This window comes from Euphorbia lathyris, chromosome 6 (genome assembly GCF_963576675.1).
Source record: "Euphorbia lathyris chromosome 6, ddEupLath1.1, whole genome shotgun sequence".
Classification (NCBI taxonomy): Eukaryota; Viridiplantae; Streptophyta; class Magnoliopsida; order Malpighiales; family Euphorbiaceae; genus Euphorbia; species Euphorbia lathyris.
The window spans coordinates 90,773,873-90,798,651 of NC_088915.1; the positions used below are offsets into that span (position 1 = coordinate 90,773,873).

The following is a 24,779-nucleotide window of genomic DNA, read 5'->3' on the forward strand; positions in this document are numbered from 1 at the left end:
AAAATGGTTGAACAACAAATAAAATAAAAATGTATTGGAAGCTTGAATGAACTTTGCACTTGAAAATTAAATCTAAGGAAACAATCGAGAATTGTAAAAATGCTGAAGTCTAGAGATAATTTGCTAGAGTTTTGGGTAGTTGTTGTTGAGTTGGTTGATTGGCTGGGGTTTGTTTATCGTGATTCCTTCCTTTTATAGATGTTGGAGGTAACTTCCTGCTTCTTTCCACTAATCAACGTTCTCCACCACATTGAGTAACCGTTTCACTTTGACTTCCACGATGAAATTGACGCTTTCTAACTTTCCTGCATTCTAACTGGCTCACAAAATACACGTTAAAATATTAAATGACCTTATGATTTTCCTTTTGATTTACCTTAAGTTTCCTCCGAGGTTCACCTTAGGAAATTGGTTTACCACGATGTTCACTCTTGAAAAAATCTACTTAGATATAAGTTAGGCCAATTAATAAATTAAAAATATAATTAAAAGCTAAAAATTTATTTACGGTGCAAACAATTACCCCCCACAAGTATGAATTTGAGAGACGGAAATTTGTGTTTGAATCCCTCGACAAATATCGTTTAGACTTCGAAAATTAAAAAAAAAAAAATGTAACAATAAAAATCAAAAGAGAAAAAATTAAACTAACTATAAAATAAATTCAAATTCCAATTCCAACGGAATCAACTTTCAATAGGATTAAAATACTCTTTAAAAAAGAATAAAAGTAAAACGAAAATAAAAAAGTCTTTCCATTTGAATAAACTATACAGGTAAACCTATAAACACTGCGATCAAATATAATAGGAGTCTTAAGTGGAATGGGATTGTGGCACCACAAAACAAACTATATAATTAATAGCTTTCACAAAATCCATCAGCAGAAAGTAGAAAACTTACTATCCTCAAGGCGTGGATGTTCAGCAGCAAACTCCACTAGCAATCTTCATCATTCATAATCGCCAGGTGGATACGTCTTTGAACAATTCAAGTTTTGTTGTTGTCTGTTCTGCATTATCAACCAGTTTCAATACCTCGACGACAAGATACTCAAGAATGGCGCTGAGATAGACATAGGATCCACTACCAGACGATGTCGATTTTCAGAAACCGAGCAATATAACAGACGGGAAACTGCATACTTACTCTTGAGCTCCTCGTTGTGCGCTTCTTTCACCGCCGCAAATCCTGACGATCTCCCTCTGATATCAGTTCCTCTTGCGACGAACGCGTACCGGTAGCAAGGATTAAAGGCCAGATCAATCATTGATAATCATTGATCGGTTTCCTTTAATCACGGTGCTAACAAGTTCTTCGTGATTGCACTGCCAACTCTTTGCTCGCTTGTACCTTTGATTGAAGTCTCTAAGAATAAGTGCCTAACCGATTCCTCTTTTGACGAAGGATTTGAAGGCCTCAAGGATTAAAGGCCGGATTAATCGTTGATCGGTTTCCTTTAATCAAGGTGTTACCAAACTTGAGGTTCAGTCTAGCTAAAGTGTAACTCCTTTACTCAAAATCACGGCCAAGATGTCTTCCAAAGGTAAACTTACCACCGAACTTGTGAATAAAAGTTAATGGACTTCAAATGTGTTTGATGATTGATATTTGGTGAATGGATGACAATCTTTAATTTGGCAGAAACCTCTTTTATCAAGAAACCAACTGCTCCACTTGTAAGAAAGTCGCACCCAAATCCTTCCGGAAAAAGTGCTGGTGAACTCGGAAAAGCACATCAACCTGACACAATCAAGATCAATTTTAACGATGATGAATTGTATGCTCTTTTGCCGACTGGTCGAGACAAACCTCCTCAAGTGCCTTTTCCAATATCTCAAGAGGGAGAACTTCTTTTGATGAAACCTGATCTTCTCATCGGCCGCCATGTTAAATGCAAAAGTTGGCCCCGTCTTGCTAGTGAAACTGCCACAAAAGCATGGTCTACTTGGGTGAATCGGTTGAAGCCGACGTATGAGAGAAAATGGTGCCATCTTGGAATCAATGAGTTGATTAAAATGTCCCAGATAGAGCTTCCAGTAAACAAGAATCTTTTGTATGCAGCTTTGGGTTTCTAGTCACGTAACTGTAATGCTTTTCTATTTCCACCTGTACCGATGACTGTTACCTTGAGGGATGTGCTAGCGCTAACAGGACTACCAGTGGTTGGTCCTGAGATACCTTCTTTAGTTCGACATGAGCTTCCAGAATTCTTCAAGAAGTACAGAACTATGGATTCGGTGAGGCTGATCGAATATATGGCTAATCATCCTCCAAAGAGAAAGCAAGTTGATCATTTTCTCTTTTTGTGGACTCTTGTTTGCCGATATATTTTTTGCACTGCATCTGGCAAAGTAACCGCAGAATACAAGGAGATTGCATATGAGCTTGCAACTGGGAAAAAATTGGCTTTAGGATCCATGTTGTTGGGTGCAACTTATCATCACATTGCCCACGTGGTCTCTAATGAACCTTTCACCCGCCTTGGTGGAAACCTCTGGATCGTTCAATTGTGGCTCCTTGCTTACTTTCCTCAGCTTCAAAGTTCTGTTTTAGACACATGTATGCCCATTGGTCGGTCTCTGATGAGTTGTAGAACCAAAATGACCCAGACCAGGAAGTTCTTCAAGTTTTTCTCTTGTTTGAAAGATAAGCCTCCGTTGAGGTTCACTTATTGTTTCTCTAGACTGCCAGAATCTGGAAGAATAATGAAAGCTTCTACAATCAACCTGGATGAGACATATGAAATGTGGAAGTCGTTCAAGCCAACTATCACAGGGACGGCGGTGTGTTTCGAGTTGTATTGGCCAGCATTGTGTTCTCGACAGTTTGGCCTTATTCAGGTCATTCCTGCTCCTCCTTTGCTTCCTTTGGAAGAACGTTACAAAGCTTCTGAATCTCGTGTACATCGGCTTCTCAATGATGGTTTTCACTTCAAATTGTCAAAAGTGGGCAAGGCCTCTTCAATTGTTACTAATGAGTTTGACCAGTGGTGGTCTTTACGCCTTCCTTACCTTCAACAAAAAGTAGAAGCATCAGGTAAATTTCTTGATTTACTTCTTTCTACTTCCTCTCATCTCTGATTTGAACCAGACCATTCACACATATTCCGCACAGGGAAGGTGGTTGATGAGGAAGATGCCAATGAAGATGAAGATAGTGATGTTGTTGGGGCCAATGTTGCTCCTGATGAATCTATCGACCTCGACGACTTCCCTGAAGCAGATTTTGCTTTCCTTGCCCAAATTAACTTTGAAGATTTGGATTTAGATTCAGATGAGAGACTCTTGGAAGATGATACCCCTCCTTTAAAAAGGCAAAAAATGGGCAAGTCCTCTGATATTCCAGCTGATACCATTGACCCAGGTGATGAAGGCAACCAGGCAGAGCACGATGGTGTACTTTCTGTAGCACAAGTTGATTGTACTTCGCCATCAGTAGATGAGATCCCTGCTTCAGGCGTGGTCAATATCCCTCAACCTCCATCTTCTTCTGATCTAGCCATCATAGACCATGCACGGGAACTTCCATCAAAGAATGACACTCCCATTGTTTCTAGATTTTTGATCAGGCACTCCTAGATAGCAATTGATAGAATTGCTGGAGTAAAAGCTTTTCCTCTTGAGGATCCTTCTTCTAACATCGACTTCTCCTTTCTTGAGGATGACACTCATAGTGATGCACCTGATAAAGACCATACTTCTGCCTCTAAGAATATGATACGATTGATACTTGATCTTGATATATCCTCAATTTGTACTCAACATTTGACGATGCTCTTTTCGACTATTGATGATCTTATTCACCGCTCCTCTTCTGCTGAGTTTAAGAAACGCTTGACTAACTTCAAGACTCAAGTTCACTCATGGCATTCTGATTACTCTGCTGTGAAACCTCAGCTGGCCTTTTTAAGTGACAAGTTAGATTCATGTGCCTCTGATCACCTTCTTTACCAGAAGTTATGTGAAAGTAACTCTATTGCTGACCAAGAAGTTGAGTCTTCCATTGAATTGATCGACCAAAAGTATAAAAAGATGGAAGAAGTCAAGAAACTGTTGAAGACAGTTGAAGATGAACTGATGAGCTCGATAGTCCAAGGTGAAAAGTTGCGCCACCTCCAGAAAGATAGGTGGGAGAACAAGAGACTTATGGCAAACTCTTTGAGATCAAACTATGACCAAGCTAAAGCATGGGCTGCCGAACGTCAAAAACTTCGATATGCTTCTCGGGCTTGTTGGGAAGATCTGAAGACCATAGATTTAGAGGATGTTTGATTTGATTCCCTTCTAGATATATTTCTTTGTTAAACATATTTGATAGACATTGAATGATGAATAAATTGCGGCCTTACGGCCTGCTATTATTTTATTGCAAACAGAATAGCGGCTATAAGCCAGCTTTACAACTTTCAAAGTGAAATTGCTTTGCGTTACATCAAATACATATTGCCTATATCCTATGGTTGATGCTCCCTCAGTTCCCAAAGGGTGGGATAGAATTTCTTGAGGTACTTTCCATTGATGAACCTCTTATGTGGTTCCCCTTGCAAGCTGGCTAACCAATAAGAGTTTCCTTTTAGAACTTGGAAGACTTTGAATGGTCCTTCCCAATTTGGAGACCATTTTCCATATGCTCTATCTTTAGTCCCAACTGGTAAGATGAGTTTCCAAACCATGTCTCCTTCTTCAAAGGTCTTTTTCTTCACTCTCTTATTGTATACTTTGGTTACTTTCTTTTTTTGGGCGATCATTCGATCAAGTGCTTGCATTCTAGCTTCATCAGATTCTTCAAGTTCCATCATCATCGCCTCTGTGTATTCTGCTGGAGTGAGTTCATTTTATCTGGCTACTCTGAGGGACGACACTACTACCTCCATAGGAAGCACGACATCATGTCCATATGTTAATGAGAAAGGACTGACGCCCGTGGCACTCCTTTTTGATGTTCTGTATGCCCATAAAGTTTCTGAAAGTAAGACGTGCCATTCCTTGGGATTATCTTCGATCATCTTTTCAAGGATGTTGATGAGAACTTTGTTGGAGGCCTCAGCTTGACCATTAGCTTGGGGATAATGAGGAGTAGAGTGCAACAACTTGATTCCATAATCTTCCATGAAGTCCTTCATGTCATCTCCTGTGAACATGGTTCCTTGCTCTGTGGTAATTGACTGAGGGATCTCGTACCTATGAATGATGTTCTCCTTGATGAATTTCACAACATCTCTCTGGTCCACTTTCTTCATTGGTAAGGCCTCCACCCATTTTGTGAAGTAGTCTGTTGCCACGATCATAAAGTTGTGCCCGTTTGATGATGCAGGATAAATTTTACCTATCAAATCAATTGCCCATCATCTGAAGGGCCACGGCTTGACGACTGCGTGCATCTCATCTGCAGGAACTCTTTGAATCTGTCCATATCTTTGGCATTGGCAGCATCCTTTTGCATAAGACATACAATCCTTCAGCATAGATGGCCAGAAGTACCCATGTCTCCTGATGAGCCACTTAATCTTGATGCCTGCCTGATGAGCTCCACATACTCCTTCATGGACTTGTTTTATAACTTCCATACTGTCTGGAAATCCTAAGCATTTCAACAAAAGTCCATCTACATTTTTGCGGTACAAGTCACCTTCCATCAATAAGAAGTTCAATGATCTGATCTTAAGGGAATAAGGTACTCGTCTTCCTGGGTTCGATAGATACTCCTTGATGGGACTCCTCCAGTCACTAGCTAGATTGACATCTGTATTAAATGTCTCCACTTGAATTCCTCTCTCCATGATGGAAGGATGTCTGAGCTTCTTGATCATTATCAACTTATGGGTGAGTTCTTCTGACATTTTCAAACCAGAGGCTATTTGAGCTAGCTCATTAGCCTCCCAGTTCATCTCTCTTGGAACATGAAGAAAGGAGAAGTCATTGAATTCCTGCAGTAGTTGAACAGCGGCTGTATAATATGGAGCCAAGATGAGACTAGTGCATTTATATTCTCCTGATAGTTGCCTCAGCACGAGTTGGGAATCCCCTTGGATCAAGACTTCATCTGCTCCTAACTCCCTCAAGATCTCTAGGCCAATGACCGCAGCTTCATATTCAGCTTAATTGTTCGTACATTTGAAATCCAAGTTGAAAGACATTGTTGTTTTGGTTCCCATGGGGGATATAATGACTACTCCTACTCCTGCAGATGTCTCGGTGCTAGATCCATCAAATTTCAAAATCCAGCGGGATTTTTCAACACTGAAGATTGGTAGATCTTGATCTATTTCATCCTTCACATCAAGACATGGGTGATCTGCAAGGAAATCTGCAAGTGCTTGGCCCTTCACAGATTTTTGAGGACAGAACACCAAAGTAAACTCTGCCAAAGCCAGCGACCACTTTCCAATCCTCCCAGTTATGAGCGGCTTATTCAACATGTACTTGATCAAGTCAGTTTGAGATACCACCAACACCCTTGCCCCAATCATATAATGCCGCAGTTTGGTACAAGCAAAATACAATGTAAGGCAGAGTTTCTCAATTGGTGAATATTTTACCTCAGTTGTATTCAAGAATCTACTCAAATAATATATTGCCTGCTCATATCCTTTGGAATTGTTTTGTGCTAACAAGCATCCAATGGAATCATGAGCGGCAGATAGATAAAGTTTTAGAGGTACACCTGGCCTTGGCGGCATAAGTACAGGAGGTTTGCATAGATACTCTTTGATACTTTGGAAGGCTTGCTGATGGTGTTCCTCCCATTTGAATTCATCTTCCTTCTTTAATCGCAACAAATCAGAAAATGTCTTAGCTTTTCCAGCCAAGTTGGAGATGAACCTCCTGAGATAATTCACTTGCCCCAAAAACCGCTGAAGCTCCTTTTTTGTTTGAGGGGATTTGGACTTCATGATCGCCTTGGCTTTGTTCTGATCTATCTCCACGCCTCTTTGGTGCACCAGGAACCCGAGGAAGTTTCCAGCTTTCACCCCAAAAGCACACTTGAGGGGATTAAGTTTCAGTTGATGCTCCCTCATCCTTTGAAAACCACATCTCAAGTGATCTATATGCTCCATATTGGTCCCTTGTGAGGTTGCAAGTATAGTTCCAAGGGAGGGTTAGGAACTATTCAAACTTTTCTCAAATTAGGGCAGACTTCTTTTCCAAAGGAAAAAGGTTTTAACAGCGGCGCTGAGTAAACAGCAAGATACTGGCTTAGTCAACTGGTGACTAGGTCAGTTTCTTAGCTTGAGTCAGGAGATAGCACTTGTACTCTTGCAATAATGCAATGAGTCTCTCTTTGATGTGTGGATCCAAAAGACTACTGATGTATGTACATCTTGGGTTCTCAGAAGTTCCCAAGTTCACTTCCTCCAATGGATCTCTAGCCAATGATCTATCATCCTCTAGTGGTGAAGGAGCTGGTTTCAATTCATCTATCTGAATAACGTTTTCACTTTCCAGAGGCTCTTCTTCATAGATTACTTCAGCACCTAGAGCCTCCAGACCTTCTTCCTTCTGTAATTCCTCCAACACCTGCTGCACTTGGGCTTTTTATATGGCAGCGGCAGCTACTGCCATTTCTTTCTCATTATGCTTACTAATCATCGATTTCTTCGATGATCGGTTCTCCCAACGCTCCCCAAGCTTTGGATGGAACGATGGCTGATGGTTGGAGGATAGCTTTCCCTTTGTTCTGACATTGCTTCTTCCAGGTGATACTTTTGGGTCCTCCTCTCTTGCTTTCACCTCTGAACTCTATTGGACCCACAGCTCCATCATAGTACCTTGCCTCCACGGAATCAGCTTGAGTTGTAAATGGTTTCCCATCTGCCCAGACAACTTCTACTTCATTTCCTTTCCAAAAAAGCAAGAATTGATGGAGTGAGGACGGTACACACCAATTGGCATGAATCCAGTCTCTCCTTAGCAAGATTTGATAGCTCGCTGTTGAATCAACAACGAAGAATGCTGCCATAGATATGTTGCTTCCCACAGTAATATCTACTGGCAGAACTCCTAAGGTTTTGGTGGTTTCCCCTGTGAAAGCTGACACCATAACCTCTGTGGCAATTAGATTTTCTATTGACTTCCCCAAGGTCTTCATCATCCTAAATGGCATGATATTCACTGCAGAGCCATTATCGATCAACACTTTTGATACTGGCTTGCTATTTAGATGTGCCTTGATGTAAAGAGGCCTGATATGTTTGGTCATGCTATCTGCAGGTTTCTCAAAAACCACTCTTTTTGGTTCTCCTGGGCCACTCGATTGAATTGTGACCCCACTGGTGAATGAATCTCTCTTCTCAGGAATAGGTGAACTATTCTCCTCTTCAGCATGATGATCCCTTGAACTTCCTAGGAAATCAGTTGGCAATGTCACTGAAGCTGTTGCACACCCGATAGGTATCACCATGTCACCTATTCTCACATTTTGAATGATTTCCTCTGGCTCCTCCTCTGGAACTATTGACTCTGGATCACCAGCTTGCACTTCTTCTTTTTCCACTGGTTCCCTTACTTCATCTTTCTCATCATGGTGTCTTTCAACAGCTGCCCTCTTACGTTGCATCCTTCTCTTCTGTGTTCTTGTAAGAGGTTGGGGGACCTTTTTGTGGCTTACCACGCGCCACTTACCAGAAGTTTCTGCTTGAGGCACCACAAAACGAGGTCTCCTCTGATTGGCAGTTGGGGAATACTTCTCTTGGTGAAATTCACTTTTTAGAGGTTTCCTCTCAGTCTAAACCCTTCTTTCATAGTGATTCCCTCCGATGCTCTTCACTTCTACTCGAATTTTGACTTCTGCCCCCCTTGCTCCTTGATGTTAGCCTGAAGTTCATCAGGACCTCTGAGATACTCCTTAGGGATCCAAGTATGGTAACTTCTGCCTTTCTCCTTCTTGGACTCTGCAAGTCTCAAACGAAGGTCTTCTTTCTTCCTATTGAGGACATCTCGCATATCTACTGCCACCATGTTCATAGTCACCACCGGTGGAAAAGGATCTTCATCAACCAACATTGCTTCTTTCTTCTCTGGGAACTTAAGAATTCCCTTGTTGATTCTTTCCTGAACTGCATTCTTGAAGCCCCAACAATTGTTGGTTGCATGATTCCAGGAATCATGATACTTGCAATATGTCTTCCCTTTGATTTCCTCTTTTGTTGGCAATTTATGACCTGCAGGCAAAGTAATAAACTTCTCCTTTAAGAGAAAGTCAAACAGAGCATCACTCTTGGACACATCAAAGCTGAATTGCGGAGGTTTATCATTGAAAGATTTCTTTGCTGCATCATGTCCTCCGGTGGAGTGGAGTAAAGGGCAAACATGAGTCCCTGTACTTTTAAGATCTGCCACTGCAACCTCATGGTATATTTTCTGGCAATAAGTTCCCATGGCACTCTTCTTTCTGTGACTCTCTTCCCTCAACAGATCTTCATACTCTGTCACCTTGGCAGCTAACTCATAAAAGTCTCTGAACTCCATTCCTTGGAACTTCTTCCTCAGCTCGATGTTAAGTCCCCTCTGGGCCATCTTTACGTACTCCACCTCTGGGAGATAGACATTGCATCTGTTCCTCATCTTTTTGAAACGAGCAATGAACTGGTCTGCTCTTTCACCTCCCTTCAGAGTAAGCCTAGAAAGTTCTGCAACACACACTTCTGGCTCTGCTCTTAAGAATTGAGTGTGAAATTGCCTCTCCATATCTTGCCAACCATGGATGGAGTCTCTAGGGAGAGTAGCATACCAAGTGAAGGCTGGTCCCGTCAGAAAATTTGGGAAGAGCCTCAACTTGAGATGGTTGAAGTTAGGGTAGTTGGCAAGTTCTCCACACTGGATTGTGAACCTTGCTACGTGCTCCAAAGTTGACAAGCCATCTTCCCCAGAGAATAGGGAGAAGTTAGGTACCCTGTATCCCCTTGGATAAGGATTCTCCATGTCAATCGCATGAGGGTAAGGCTTGTGGAACTTAGGGCGGCCAACTTGACGAAGGCGAGGCCCATACAGCTCTTGGACAACTTCTCTCACAGCCTCCATATTGAATGCTGGAACTTGTTGAGGTATGCCATTCTGATGGTGACCGTAAGGCATATGAAGAAATCCAGTGTTCCTTCCATTGCCTCTATAGTTGCCCCCCCATGTCCCCAGTGATATGGTGGCCTCCTTCCTCCTCATGATACGAAGCTGTGTAGGAGGTAGGATTAGTGTTTCCAAAATATTGAGAAACAGGTGACTTACCACTATTTTCTCGGCCTGCTGAACTAGCGGCCTTCTGCAAGACAACATCGTCCCTCAAGGGTGGAATTTGATACTTCTCAGCGCCGGACAACCCACGTCCCCCATTGGAATCTGGGGAACCTTGAGGACCATGGTTTTCTCCATTCTTGATTACCCCTGGTTCTGACAGCTTCTGGAGTATTTTATCCATCTTCAGATCTATGTCACTCCGCAGAGCTTCCATATTCTTCTCGATGGAACTGAAACGCCTCTCCAAGAATGGTGAATTTTGGATCTCTGTAAAGATCCATGATTCTCCTCTGGGGCTAGTAACCTTTTCCCCTTCGATTCGTCCCACCATCTATGGAACATTGCCTGTTACCATGACCTCCTCCTCTTCTTCAGAACTTGCAACTACAGGATCTTTGTTGCTCTTATCACTTTTCTTCGGCGGCATTGTGATTGAGTCCCACCGAGCGTGCCAATTTTGGTTTGGCTCTTTCGTGGGAAATTGTGGGCGTGCCAGATAATTATAGTATTATCAAACTATGGAGTGAAATTGAGTGCGCTTGCTAACTTCTAATTATCAAAACGATTGTAAGGAATAAAGAGACCGTAAAATTCCTAAGATTCGATTATCAAAACGATACCGACCTTACAGAAAATGGTTGAACAACAAATAAAATAAAAATATATTGGAAGCTTGAATGAACTTTGCACGTGAAAATTAAATCTAAGGAAACAATCGAGAATTGTAAAAATGCTGAAGTCTAGAGGTAATTTGCTAGAGTTTTGGGTAGTTGTTGTTGAGTTGGTTGATTGGCTGGGGTTTGTTTATCGTGATTCCTTCCTTTTATAGATGTTGGAGGTAACTTCCTGCTTCTTTCCACTAATCCACGTTCTCCACCACATTGAGTAACCGCTTCACTTTGACTTCCACAATGAAATTGACGCTTTCTAACTTTCCTGCATTCTAATTGGCTCACAAAATACACGTTAAAATATTAAATGACCTTATGATTTTCCTTTTGATTTACCTTAAGATTCCTCTGAGGTTCACCTTAGGAAATTGGTTTACCCCGATGTTCACTCTTGAAAAAATCTACTTAGACATAAGTTAGACCAATTAATAAATTAAAAATATAATTAAAAGCTAAAAATTTATTTACGATGCAAACACATATGAAAATTTATATTTAATTTCATAGGCTTTAGTTTGTATGTAAATTTGTGTTTGTATGTAATTTGTATTTTTAATTTAAACTAGACTTATTTTTATTTTATTCCATAGGCTTTTATCGAACCAAACTTTTATTTGATATTCAATTTAGTTTTATCTTTAACAATATATTTATTATTATTATTTATTTATTATTATTATTATTATTATAAGCTTATTAATGTCTAATATTATCATTAAAATTATTTTAAAGTCTAATATCATCATTATTGTTAAGTTCGGTTAAGTTCAGTAGCATTCAATTAAATTCAGTAGCATTCAGTTAAGTTTAATAACATTGAGTTCAGTTCAGTTTTTAAGTGATCAAACAACCGAGCCAAAGTACTTCTAATCACCTTTAAATTAAAATTTCAAAATGAATTAGTAACTTAAACTATTAAGATTATCAATTAAATTCCTAAATTAAGCAAAAATCATTAATTGAGCACTCGTCCTATTCTAAAATAAGAAAACATGTCTATTTAGAATTTTTATACTAAGCACATGGTCTTACATGTCACTTGAAGGACACCTCAATTCATATTAAGACTCGTGTATTATGACCCGCTCAATAAATAAAATAGTGTGGTCTTATATAATATGTATGAGTCCATATTACATATGGTAAAATATGTAAAACAAATCATCAATTTGACATAGAAAACCGAGTGCTTCTAATAATTTCCCGTCTATTTGACATAGACTGTAATGATCTATGTGTTAACTCAAATGGGTTGGATAAGAGACTTGAAACTGTTCAACCGCATGATGTTCCATGAAGACTCAATTGATAATTTTTACTTAAGATGAAAATTCAATTGGTAATTTTTATTAAGTATAAGGAGCCAATTGATATTTTTAAAATTGTAATTGATTTTGAAATTTTAGTTTGAAGAGAAAAATGATTATTATGTTTTTATTAATCTGTCCCTCTAAAACCCCCATTTCTTTGGCTGTATTTTTTTGAACAGTCTTGATCACATGCACCTTAATGAGCATGTAGAATTTGCTCATTCACCGTTAGATCTAGGCTTATTAGAATCCTAAGGTGAAGATTCAAAGCATCCTGAGACTTAGATTTAATAAGCCTATATCTAACGGTGAATGAGCAAATTCACTTGCTCATTAAGGTGCATGTGAAAATTCCTGTTTTTTGAAAGCCTTTGCTCGTTATTCAATAGGGGTAAGGTACCAAAATAGGTCTAAAGTTTATGGAGAAGTACTAATTTAGGCTCAACGTTTAAAATAGTATCAATATAGGCTTAACGTTTACAATATAGCATCAATTTAGGTCATACATACAAAATAGCACCAATATAGGCTTAACGTTTACAAAATAATACGAATTTAAGCTTAACGTTTACATAATATATACAATTTAAGCTAAACGTCATAATTAAATTAATCATATTATATTCTTTCCCTATTAACTTTATATGTTATCTTTTTATTTAGTTCTATATTCTTATTTATTATAATACAATTAATTAGTATTCTTGCCCATTAAGATCTTATATTTGTTTTTCATCAATGATTCCATGACTATTAAATTTCATTGCTCATGCAATATATGCAAACTAATGTTCAAAATATTGTGGATATTCAATTACTTCTAGTTTGCATATATTACATGAGCCATGGAATTTAGGAGTCATGGAATGGTTGATGAAAAACAAATATAAAATTTTAATAGACAAGAATACTAATTAATTGTATTATAAAAAAAGAAAATAGAACTAAATAAAAAGATAACAAGTTAATAGGAAAAGAATATAATATGGTTAATTTAATTGTGACGTTTAACTTAAATTGAATTTATTTTATAAACGTTAAGCTTGAATTCGTATTATTTTGTAAACGTTAAGCTTATATTGGTGCTAGTTTGTACATGAGGCATAAATTGATGCTACATTGTAAACGTTGAGCTTAAATTGATATTATATTGTAAACGTTAAACCTATATTGGTGCTATTTTGAACGTTGAACCTAAATTGGTATTTCTTCAAAAACTTTATGCCTATTTTGGTACCTTATCCCTATTTAATATGCTTTTATTTATGAGTGTTTGGTTGCTTCTTTTTTACTTCCTGTTTGTATTTTCATTTTGAAAAATGAGAGTTTTAAATGTTTGATTAAACACTTCGTGCTTGTCTTTTTTGCTGAAAAGTGGCTTTTTGAAAAAGCATATTTTTCAAACAACAAACAATATGTAAAATAAACGGGTACTTAAAAAAACATATTAATGTCTCTAATCATTATAATTTGGAATAACGACTTAATTTAATCTTAACATTTTAAGTAGGTGCAAATTTAGTTTTAATTTATGTAAATCTAATAGTAGTAGTTTTAAGAACGGTCAAATTTTTATCGGTTTAATTAAAAATTTAAAAGAATTGATTTAACTATTATTTAATTATTATATTCCACTTTAAAACAAATTTCTCAATAAATTAAAACGGTATATTAATGTCACCAAATGTGGAAATGGAGGAATGAAGAGTTACTTGCTGAGAAGACTCTTTATTCCTGACCTCCGGTTTTACTTCTCGAAAAAACTCTCTGTTATTACAAAGAGTTTTGAAAGAGAGCCCCTAGTTCACCCCTCCCCGGTTAAAGAGGTCCAGTTAGTTGGTTGGAGGAAGCCCAGGGAAGGGGTTGTCAAGTTGAATACGGATGGCTCCTGCCTTAGTAATGGAAGAATTGCTGCTGGTGGAGTTCTTCGGGATGCTGGTGGCGCCTGGCTGGCTGGGTTTACCCATAACTTAGGTACGGGCTCCTCCTTTACTGCGGAGCTCTGGGGGATCTTGTCTGGCATTAAACTCGCCATTCGCATGGGTGTTAAAAGACTTTCGGTGGAGTCTGACAATTTGGAGGCTACCAACAGGATTTCGGATAGACAGACTGTTTGTCTTAAGAGTCAGAATCTCATTAAAGCCATCTTGAGGCTTCGTCCTGCCTTCGATTCTCTTACCTTCTCCCATATTTATAGGGAGCAAAACCGCGTGGCGGATCGCTTGGCAGCTGCTGGGCATGGGGGGATGTTAGGTGTTTCTACCCTTTCCGTTCCTCCTTCTTTTCTGTTACCTTCTCTTCTTGAGGATAGGATTGGGGTCAGTCTTCCTAGACTGATCCCGGGTTAGGTTTTTGTTTATTTGTTTTTTTTCTTCCCTTCTTACCAAAAGAAAAAAACGGTATATTAATAATATAATAAAAATGAAAAAAATTATCTAAGAATGGATAAAAATGAACAGTTTGTAATTTTCAAACAACTAATGGGTAAAAAAAGGATTAGTTTGTAAATTTTCTTTGTATTTTCACGGTTGATTGCATTGCAGCACATGAAGTGGTGGGCCCCCCTGAAAAAGTTTTATATTTCTTTTCTCTTTTCCTTTCTAATTATAGGTGTTGTTCAGAGATATTACCAAGGCCGGCTCCAGGGGGAGGCCGCCTAGGCGACAGCCTAGGGCATCCAATTTACGGGGGCCTCCGATTGGAATTTTTTTTTAAATTTGATAATTATTAAAAAAATTATGGTTAAAAGGTATATAAATTTAAATATATAACAAGAAATAGTACTAATTTGAATAGTAAAGACATAGTGGAGATGTTTACAAAAGTAAGAGTTCAATTCTTTGGATCAGCATTTTTTTTTTTGTTATATTTTCTTTTATTTTTTTATTTTTTTCTTTGACAACACAAATGTATAAATTATTACTTTGTTATTATACTTATTTTTAAATTTTTTTTTATAAATTACAAGATGAAATTCACTTATGAATTACAATTTGTAATTTGGTATAAAATGTTATTTAGACTCTGATTAATTTAAAATTTTAATATTTGACCACTAATTTATTATTTGGTCACGTTTGGACCATAAACTATTCAAATTGATGAAATTCTACTTAACTATGATGAAGTCTTGATAAAATTGTTTCCTTATAATATGTGCTGATATTTTGACATATGAGCTTGACATGTCGTACGTTTTAAAGTTGATTTACCCAAATAATTAATGAGATTAAAACAAGAAAACAAATCTCTAAACTAAAATTTATCAAGTCTAGTTATCAAAATATCATAATATGTCAATAATTCTATTAAGTTTCCATCCAAATTGGATTGAAATTTCACCAATTGGGATAGTTCAGTGGCCAAATGATAAAATTTTGGATAGATCAAGCGCCAAATGACAAGATTCCTTGGATCAATCAATGTCCAAATAATGATTTAAGCATATAATTCATAATAAATACGTGACTCAACTAATTTTTAATCTCGAAGATAAATTCATCTCTTTCTTTCCATAGAATCTTACGATTAAGTTCGTGTTCAGTCGTCAAAGATTAATTTCCAGAAATTAATATTTTGTCGTCTGCTTGCTTCTCGCATTACTGGTGAGAAGAAACTTGATTTTAAATATTTAAAAAAAATCGATTTTACATATACAAAAACAAGAAGAATAAAAATTTCTTAACTTTATGTTATTATTATATGACTTGAATTGTAGTTAATAATATATTGGTTTTACTATTTAATATTTATTATTTCTAAAATAGTATTAGATTTAAAACATTGGATAAAAGAACAAAAATTTCTAGTAAACCATAATCCTTATAGTCCATGTCCCCTCGATGGACTACCAACATGATACGTCAAACCTTAAAATTCACTTTCCCAAAACAAAATCGCATATTAAAATTGGGTAAATTACACCAATGACCAGTGAACTTTACCCATTTTAATATTATGACCACTAAACTTCAATTCTTAACAGTATAGCAACTAAACTTTATACTTTTTAACATTAATGGCCACTCAATCTTAACTAACTCTTTAAAATGACCGTTAGCGACCTCAAAATAAAAATATTCCAGAATTGAAGTTGTTCAGAATGACATTTACCATGAAACCACATTTTTTATTTTCCGAAATCACATTTTTTGGAGCTTTCTCTCTCTAAAAATTTATTTTCTCTCTCCTAACCAAACAACACCTCAGGTATATAATTTACCCTATTAAAATTTCAACAGGAATTATTCCCTCATTTCATATATTCAAAACAACCAATATTGGAACATGCAAACACCATCAACAAATATGAATAGTAAATAATAACAATAGAAGTAGAAAAAAAAAACTCGATTTAATGCATATTTACACCCTTAAACTTGACACGTTTTACTTATTGGCATCATGAAATTTTAAAATAACCTATAACCACACTTATAGTTAGCTTTAAAAAACTTATTTCACACCTATAGTTCACTTTATAAACCTATCACATAATAATAATTAGCTCATTCGACCTCCTGCAACTTAGAGGCTTTCCTTTTCTCTATAGCACGCACATACACCTCATCTTTCTATGCAGGAAGTCCGAATAAGCCAACTATAGATGAGCAATAAGTTTTTAAAACCAACTATGTGTGATATGTTTTTAAAGTCAACTATAAATTTGTGATTTGTTATTTTAAAAGTTCAGAAAGTCAACAGGTAAAAATTATTAATTTCAATGATGTAAATATATATTAAGCCACAAAAAAAAAAAAAAAAAAAAACGAAGACTACTTCATTTACCAAATCACAAGAACCATTGTTCATTCCAAAATTGATAATAGTAATCAAATACTTTAGTTGGTTTAATTATTCTTAGTATCTGGCTCAATTCTTCCGATTTCACAGTTTAAAAACAAGAAGAGAGACGAGGAAGAATCGAGTGAATGTGCTGTCTGTATAACGAAGTTCCAGGACGATGAAAAAAATCCGAATGAACCAACTTTAGATGCGCAATAAGTTTTTAAAGCCAACTATAAATTTGTGATTTGTTATTTTAAAAGTTCAGAAAGCCAACAGACAAAAAATTTCCATTTTAAAGATGTAAATATACATTAAGCCACAAAAAAAAAACCAAGACTACTTCATTTACCAAATCACAAGAACCATTGTTCATTCCAAAATTGATAATAGTAATCAAATACTTTAGTTTGGTTTGATTATTTTTAGTATCTGGTTCAATTCGTTCATCGAAGACAGACGAGGAAGAATCGAGTGAATGTTTTGTCTGTATAGCGGAGTTCCAGGACGATGAATGGATAAAACATTTACCTCTATTTGCTCATGTTTTTCATGTTAGTTGTACTGATACTTGGTTTCAGACTCATTTTACCTCTCCTATATATTTGCAGATCTTGTGTTTGTAAACATTACTTTATTTCAATGGAAAGTTTGATTGAGAATCTGAGGATGAAGATTCTTCAGAACAGAAATGGAGATCCAATTCAGCTCAAACCACAAGACAATACACAAATCTAATGAAATTTGATTGAATTGAAGCAAAGAGATCTGAAATAAGAAAAATTTTGTAGGGAAGCAAAATTGGAGACTGAGACAAATTGGGGTAATTTGATGACAGAGAGAAATGAAGGACAGAAAGAACCTAAAGAAAGCAAGAAGGAACAAAGAAAGAGAGATTGTGAGTTTGATTTGAAGAAATGGATTAAAGAAAGAGAAGAATGAAGAGGAAGAGGGAAAATAGAAGGTGAAATTGATTTTTTATTTTTGTTTTGGGTCTTATTTATGATAATTAGATACTAAGAGGGTTAGTTTGTAAAATAAATGAATATAAGCACAAAAATAACTCTTTTCCATTTCATTTTTTTTAAACAGTTAGACAATTTGGACTGTATTTCAATATCAGTCAGTGTATTGAAGACAATATGGGGAACTCCCAAAAGACCTAAAGTTTTTTGGTTCGCTTGCTACTCCGCTTTTGAAAACCGGTGATAGTCACGGTATAGATAACTCTATTTTCTTAGTATTTTAATTTGTTACCTTCGCTTTTTTTGTACAGAGATGAGTTTATCTATATGAGTTATTCTTTTAGTGAACCACCCTACAAATGATCCAGCCCTTTTTAACTCTACAAATACATATTCCAATACAGATTCACCGAGCTTTTCACAATTTTCATCTGCAATCGTGCGAAAATTGGTCAAACTGTGTAACCGATTCCTATAAAAACAGAACATTGATTTAGCTAGTAACAAATCCCTTGAAGCATTTTATTCTTTTCAAAAGAATTCTGAAATAACGTTGGATAACTAATTTTTATTCACTTTAAAAAAACAAATTCTATACATACCAAGTGACCCAATTCAAACGTTCTGACGCACCTCGAGACCTATATAAATATTTAGCAGCGATGGTGGTGACTACTATCAGATCTTGGTGAATATCATATTCCTCATACATTGCCCAAGAAAATCGAAAAATGTATCCCAAACTGACACAAATCAATACCATGTTGAATGGATAGCCTCCGAATCTCCCAATTGAGATTCACCTTCTACTGAACGAGTCTCAAACGAGCCTCGAAGGCGTTGATTATTGAACGGATGATGCACGTATAGTCTTCTTAATAAAAGAAGAAAAATAATACAAAATAAATTTCATCAAACATTAGAAATAAAAAATTAGAAAACTTGATTACCTACTTGGCATTCTGACTTCGGCAGAATGTGATATCTTTTTTTTGCTTTTGAGTCATTATCCTTCGCTCCCCTGGATAGCACTCAAAAGAGGAAGAAGATATGCAAGTATTATCGATTTAGAAAAAGAGATGGTATATGGGGATTTGAGTACTATCCGAGAAAGAGAAGGATAATGACTCGAAAGCAAAAAATACGACAAATTCTACAGAAGCCAGAATGCGGAGGTTATTAAGTTTTCAAAAAATTTATTTCTAATATTTGATGAAATTTATTTTGATTTATTTTCTCTCTTCCTTAGAAGACTCCACGTGCATCATCCATTGAGCAATCAACGCCTTCGAGGCTCGTTTGAGACTCGCTCGGTGGAATGTGAATCTCACTTGAAAGACTCTGAGACTATCCATCCAACACGGTATTGATTTGTGTCCGTTTGGGGATTTAGTTTTCGAATTTCTTGTGACAATGCACGGGGAATACGATATTCCCTAAGATCTGATAGGAGTCATCACTGCTGCAGAATATCCATATAGGCCTCGAGATGCCCCAGAACCGTTTAAATTGGCTGATAAACTACGTATAGAATTTGTTTTTTAAGTGAATAAAAATTAGTTATTCAATGTTATTTCTGATTCTTTTGAAAAGAATAAGATGGTTCAAGGGATTTATAATTATGATTAGCTAAATCAATGTACTAATTTTATAGTAATTGGTTACACACAAGTCGACTGATATTCGGACGATTGCAAATGAAAATTATAAAAAGCTCACTGAAGATGAATTGGAATTTACATGTGTAGATTTAAAGAGGGATGGACCATTTGTAGGGTGGTTCACCCAAAGAACAACTAATGAAGTTAAACCTCTCTGTACACAGAAACCGAAGTCACAAATTAAGACATAAAAGAAAGAGAGTTATCCATTCCGTGACAATCATCGATTTAAAAAAGTGGAGCAGTTAGTGTTTTGGATAAATTTTATCCCTCATATGCCTAAGCTTGAGGTCAAGAAACTCTTTTATGTGGATATACCGAGCGGATGGTTCAGGTACTTGACTTGGAAGTCAACTCGTTCGGGTCGAAAGAAAGGGTGTCTTCAAAAGTTCTTGGTAGGACGGGGCTTATCACGGCAAGAATTCACCGATTTGGAGGCTATCCAAGTTACAATAGCAGAGTATGCTCCTCGATCGGGTTAGTTTTGTGGATTCCGAAGGAGGAGGACGAGGTGGACACAATACTGTAGGCATCTAACTTGTTTATTCGTGCTGCTTTTGCAGGTATGGTTGAAGATGGTGCCCCTATTTGGTCTGCAGTCCTGTACCACCTCGAGTTCCCTCATGACCTGGAGTCATTGATCGGTGATCTTGGCAATGAGGGACTTTTCAACGGGGTGCTTGAGGACACCTTCTTCAAAAGTGATGAGTTGTTGGGCGGAACCGGCTTTGGGGAGGAAGGAGCTGAAGGAACTAGGCCTACTAAGGCTGGACCAATCGTGACGCCTTTGCGATTGACATCCCACAAGGCGAGGGGAGAAGTTGTGAGAGATGTTGCGGGCCACGAGTTGAGGGAAGGGAAGGTGTCTGTTGATCTTGAGGTTAAGAGAGATGATATCATCGTGGTCGACATGGAGGATGGAGCTTATAATGAGCCTCCTTCCAAGTGTTCACGCACTGATTCTTCGGCGGCGCCTGTCAGTGGTCGAGCTCTTGAAGGCCCTTATCATAGCTAATTGGGGTAATTTGACGACAAAGAGAAATGAAGGACAGAAAGAACCTAAAGAAAGCAAGAAGGAACAAAGAAAGAGAGATTGTGCGCTTGATTTGAAGAAATGGATTAAAGAATGAGAAGAATGAAGAGCAAGAGAGAAAATAGATGGTGAAATCGATTTTTTATTTTTATTTTTATTTTGGGTTTTGTTTATGATAATTAGATACTAAGAGGGTTAATTTGTAAAATAAATAAATATAAGGACAAAAATAATTTTTTCCCACTTGACTTTTCACCTTTTTTTTAAACCGTTAGACAATTTGGACTGTATTTGCTAACAGAATGAACAATAAGGTACTAGTGTGCAAATTTTTAAACTACATAGTTTATGATTAAAAACGAGTGTAACCAGATGGTTTGTTTTTATATTTTTCCCTTTCAAAACAACAATAATAAGCTTTAATTGTATTTAGGTTCATAAGGTACTGATAGTTATAATCAATCACTTACACGATTGTCATTTCAACACGAGTCGGTGTACTGAAGACAATACGACCGAGTCCGATTTTTCCCCAATTTGGACCGCTACTATCAAGAAACTCCCAAAAGACTTACAGTTTTTTTGGTTCGCTTGCCCCTCCACTTTTGAAAACGGGTGATAGTCACAGGTATGCATAACTCTGTTTTCTTAATATCTTAATTGTAAGCTTGGTTTTTATGTACAGACATGAGTTTATCTATATGAGTTGTTCTCTAACTGAACCACCCTACAAATGATCCACCCCTCTTTAACTCTACACATACATATTCCAATTCAGGTTCAGCGAGCTTTTCACATTTTTCAAGAGGAAGAAGATATGGAAGTAGTATCGGTTTAGAAAAAGAGAGGGTATATGGGGATTTGAGTACTATCCGAGAGAGAGAAGGAGGTTATTAAGATTCAGAAAATTTATTTCTAATACTTGATGAAATTTATTTTGATTTATTTTCTCTCTTCTTCAGAAGACTCCACGTGTATCATCCATTGAGCAATCAACGTCTTCGAGTCTCGTTTGAGACTCGCTCGGAGGAAGGTGAATCTCACATGAAAGACTCGGAGACTATCCATCCAACACGGTATTGACTTGTGTCCGTTTGAGGATTTAGTTTTCGATTTCTTCTGTGGCAAGGTACAAGGAATACGATATTTACTAAGATCTGATAGGAGTCATCACCGCTGCAGAATATCCAAATAGGCCTCGAGTTGCACCATAACCGTTTAAATTGGCTTACAAGGTATGTATAGAATTTGTTTTTTTAAGTGAATAAAAATTACTTAATCAATTTTATTTCTAAATTCTTTTGAAAAGAATTAGATGGTTCAAGAGATTTATGATTATGATTAGCTAAATCAATGTTCTAATTTTATAGTAATGTGTTACACACAGGTCGACCCAACATTCGGACGATTGGATATGAAAATTATAAAAAGCTCACTGAAAATGAATCTGAATCTACGTGTGTAGAGTTAAAGAGGGATGGACCATTTGTAGGATGGTTCACTCAAAGAACGACTCATAAATATAAACCCCTATCTGTACACAGAAACTGAGGTCACAAATTAAGACATGAAAGAAAAAGAGTTATCCATACGGTGACTATCACCAGTTTCAAAAAGTAGAGAAGCAAGCGAACCAAAAACTGGAAGGCTATTGAGATTTGGAAGGCTATTGAGAGTTCCTTGATAGTAAGGGTCCAGACTGGGAAAGGATCAGATCATATTGCCTTCAATACACTGACTAGTATTGAAGTGTCAATCATGTAAGTTGTAAATTATTGATTATGGTTATCAGTACTTTTTTGAAACTAAATAGAATCAAAGCTTACTATTGACATAGAACGGAAATTGACTGAAAGGGAGGAGCAGTTGGTGTTTTGGATAAATGTTATCCCTCCTCTGCCTAAGGTTGAGGTCGATAAACTCTTTTATGCGTATATACCGAGTGGATGGTTCATGTACTCGACTTGGAAGTCAACACATTTGGAGGGTCGAAAGAAAGGGTGTCTTCAAAAGTTCTTGGTAGGATGGGGCTTATCACGGCAAGACTTCACCGATTTGGAGGCTATCTAGGTTATGAGTATGCTCCTGGACCGGGTTAGTTTTGTGGATTCCGAGGGAGGAGGACGAGGTGGACACAATGTTTTAGGCATCTAGCTTGTTTATTCGTGTTGCTTTTGCAGGTATGGCTGAAGATCGTGCCCCTATTTGGTCTGCAGACCTGGACCACCTCGACTTCCCTCATGCCCTGGAGTCATTGATTAGCGATCTTGGCAATGAGGGCCTTTTCGACAGGGTGCTTGACGACAACTTCTTCGAAAGTGACGAGTTGTTGGGCGGAACCGGCTTTGGTGAGGAAGGAGCTGAAGGAACTAGGCCTGCTAAGGCTGGGCCAATCGTGATGCCTTTGCAATCGACGTCCCACAAGGCGAGGGGAGACGTTCGGGCAACGAGTTGAGGGAAGGGGAGGTGTTTGCAGATCTTGAGGTTAAGAGAGATGATATCGTCGTGGTCGACATGGAGGATGGAGCTGATAATGAGCCTCCTTCCAAGCGTTCACACACTGATTCTTTGGCGCCTGTCAGTGGTCGAGCTCCTCAAGGCCCTCGTCATGGTTCTTTAGGTGTCGGTTCCATCAGGGACAGAGGAAAAAATGGCCATGTTCCTTGAGTTTGTGAGGGGGCTAGTAACTTAGAAATAAAAAAAAAAATTAATATTAATAATAATTAACTAATTAGCTTATTTAGTTTGTCTAATTTCTATGTTCAATGCATGAACAAATAAAATAGACTTTGTATTTCTAACTTTAAACAATATCATAACGTGATTGCATTTCGTCAATAAGAGTAATAAAAAACATACATAATTATTTGCATTTCGTGAATTATCAATTAGTATTAAATGAATCAACCTTAATTTATATCATAATTGTATTAATCTAAAGGTCAATTTGATTTTGTTATGGTTAACAGAATCTACGTGACGAAAAGTGAGGGGTTCCTACCATCTTTAGTGTCCTTTCGCTTGAATGGAGAAATTGTAACTTTCTTGATTAAGCTCTTGGGTCTTTATAATTTTATTGAATAATCCTATGATCTTTGTCACATTTTTAACTAAATCCATGATATTTAGTTTTCACATGAATTGAGTTGTTCACTAACAGAACTGTTAGTGAGGAAATTAATGTATCTATGTTAAAACTAAAATTTAAGGACTTCATTATCTATAAATATAAATTATTAGGGACTCGATAATAATAATCAATCACTTACGGGATTGACACTCCAACATCAGTCAGTATATACCGCTATTATAAAAAGACTCCCAACGTGAAAATAAAGATCATGGACTTAATTATAAAAGTGACAAAGTTCATAAGCTTATTTAAAATAATTATAAAGGCCCCTAGCTTAATCAAGAAAGTTATCCTTCACCATTCAAGTGAAAGAATATTAAAGATGGTAGGTACCCCTCTTGTAGGAAAGTCTCAACCACCTTGAGGAATTTCGAGCGCCTAGGCGGTCAAGACGGTGGTTTTAAACAATGATTATGTCTAAGATATTTAATGAGTTGCAGAACTAGCCAAACCATCAAATTTATAACCAATTCAAATCACATCACTATTAACAAGCACACGACCAAAAGTGAAACATGATAAAAGGCTACTAATCCTAGTATCAACATAACAGAAAAAGCGTGAAAGCTAACCAAAATGTGTTGAAATAGATGTCCAAAGCTAACCAAAAGCGTGTTGAAATAGAACCTTCTAAGACCAATTAACATGTATAAAATTCAAAGAAACGGAGCAATGCTTAGCCGAAAGAGGTACGTACCTCTTGCGTTCTGTAAGAGCATTAGGGTGTAAAAAAGAACCTCCATATGCATTATTAACAGTGAGAAATACTCTTGCTATGCTTTTCACAGTTTCTGTTCAGTAAGAGCCACCGTATTCTTTAATCAGCACGAACTAATGAGTGACTATATAGTTCATTCAGCACCTGGAAAGCAATGATGCTATTAACATTTGTAACTTTAATCAGAATGCATGCTTTTACATAATGAATACAAATTTGATGGAAATATGAATCAGAAAATAAAAAAAAATCCAAGTCACAAGGCTGTTTT

General features: G+C 37.0%; 1 protein-coding gene across 6 annotated transcripts in view; it reads right to left on the reverse strand.

Annotated features, from left to right (window-relative positions):
• Positions 1 to 24,779, reverse strand: part of LOC136232353 (uncharacterized) — a 33,356-nt gene that overhangs the window by 4,024 nt on the left and 4,553 nt on the right. For 4 of the 6 annotated variants that reach the window (XM_066021456.1, XM_066021458.1, XM_066021457.1 and 1 more), the window contains one exon: positions 676 to 24,652. In XM_066021456.1, the coding sequence (XP_065877528.1) occupies positions 8,772 to 10,271 (1,500 nt within the window). In that variant the 5' untranslated portion in view covers positions 10,272 to 24,652 and the 3' untranslated portion in view covers positions 676 to 8,771. Of the gene's footprint in view, positions 1 to 675; positions 24,653 to 24,779 lie in introns of those variants that run through there. The other 2 variants (XM_066021455.1, XR_010690470.1) reach the window with 2 other exon arrangements.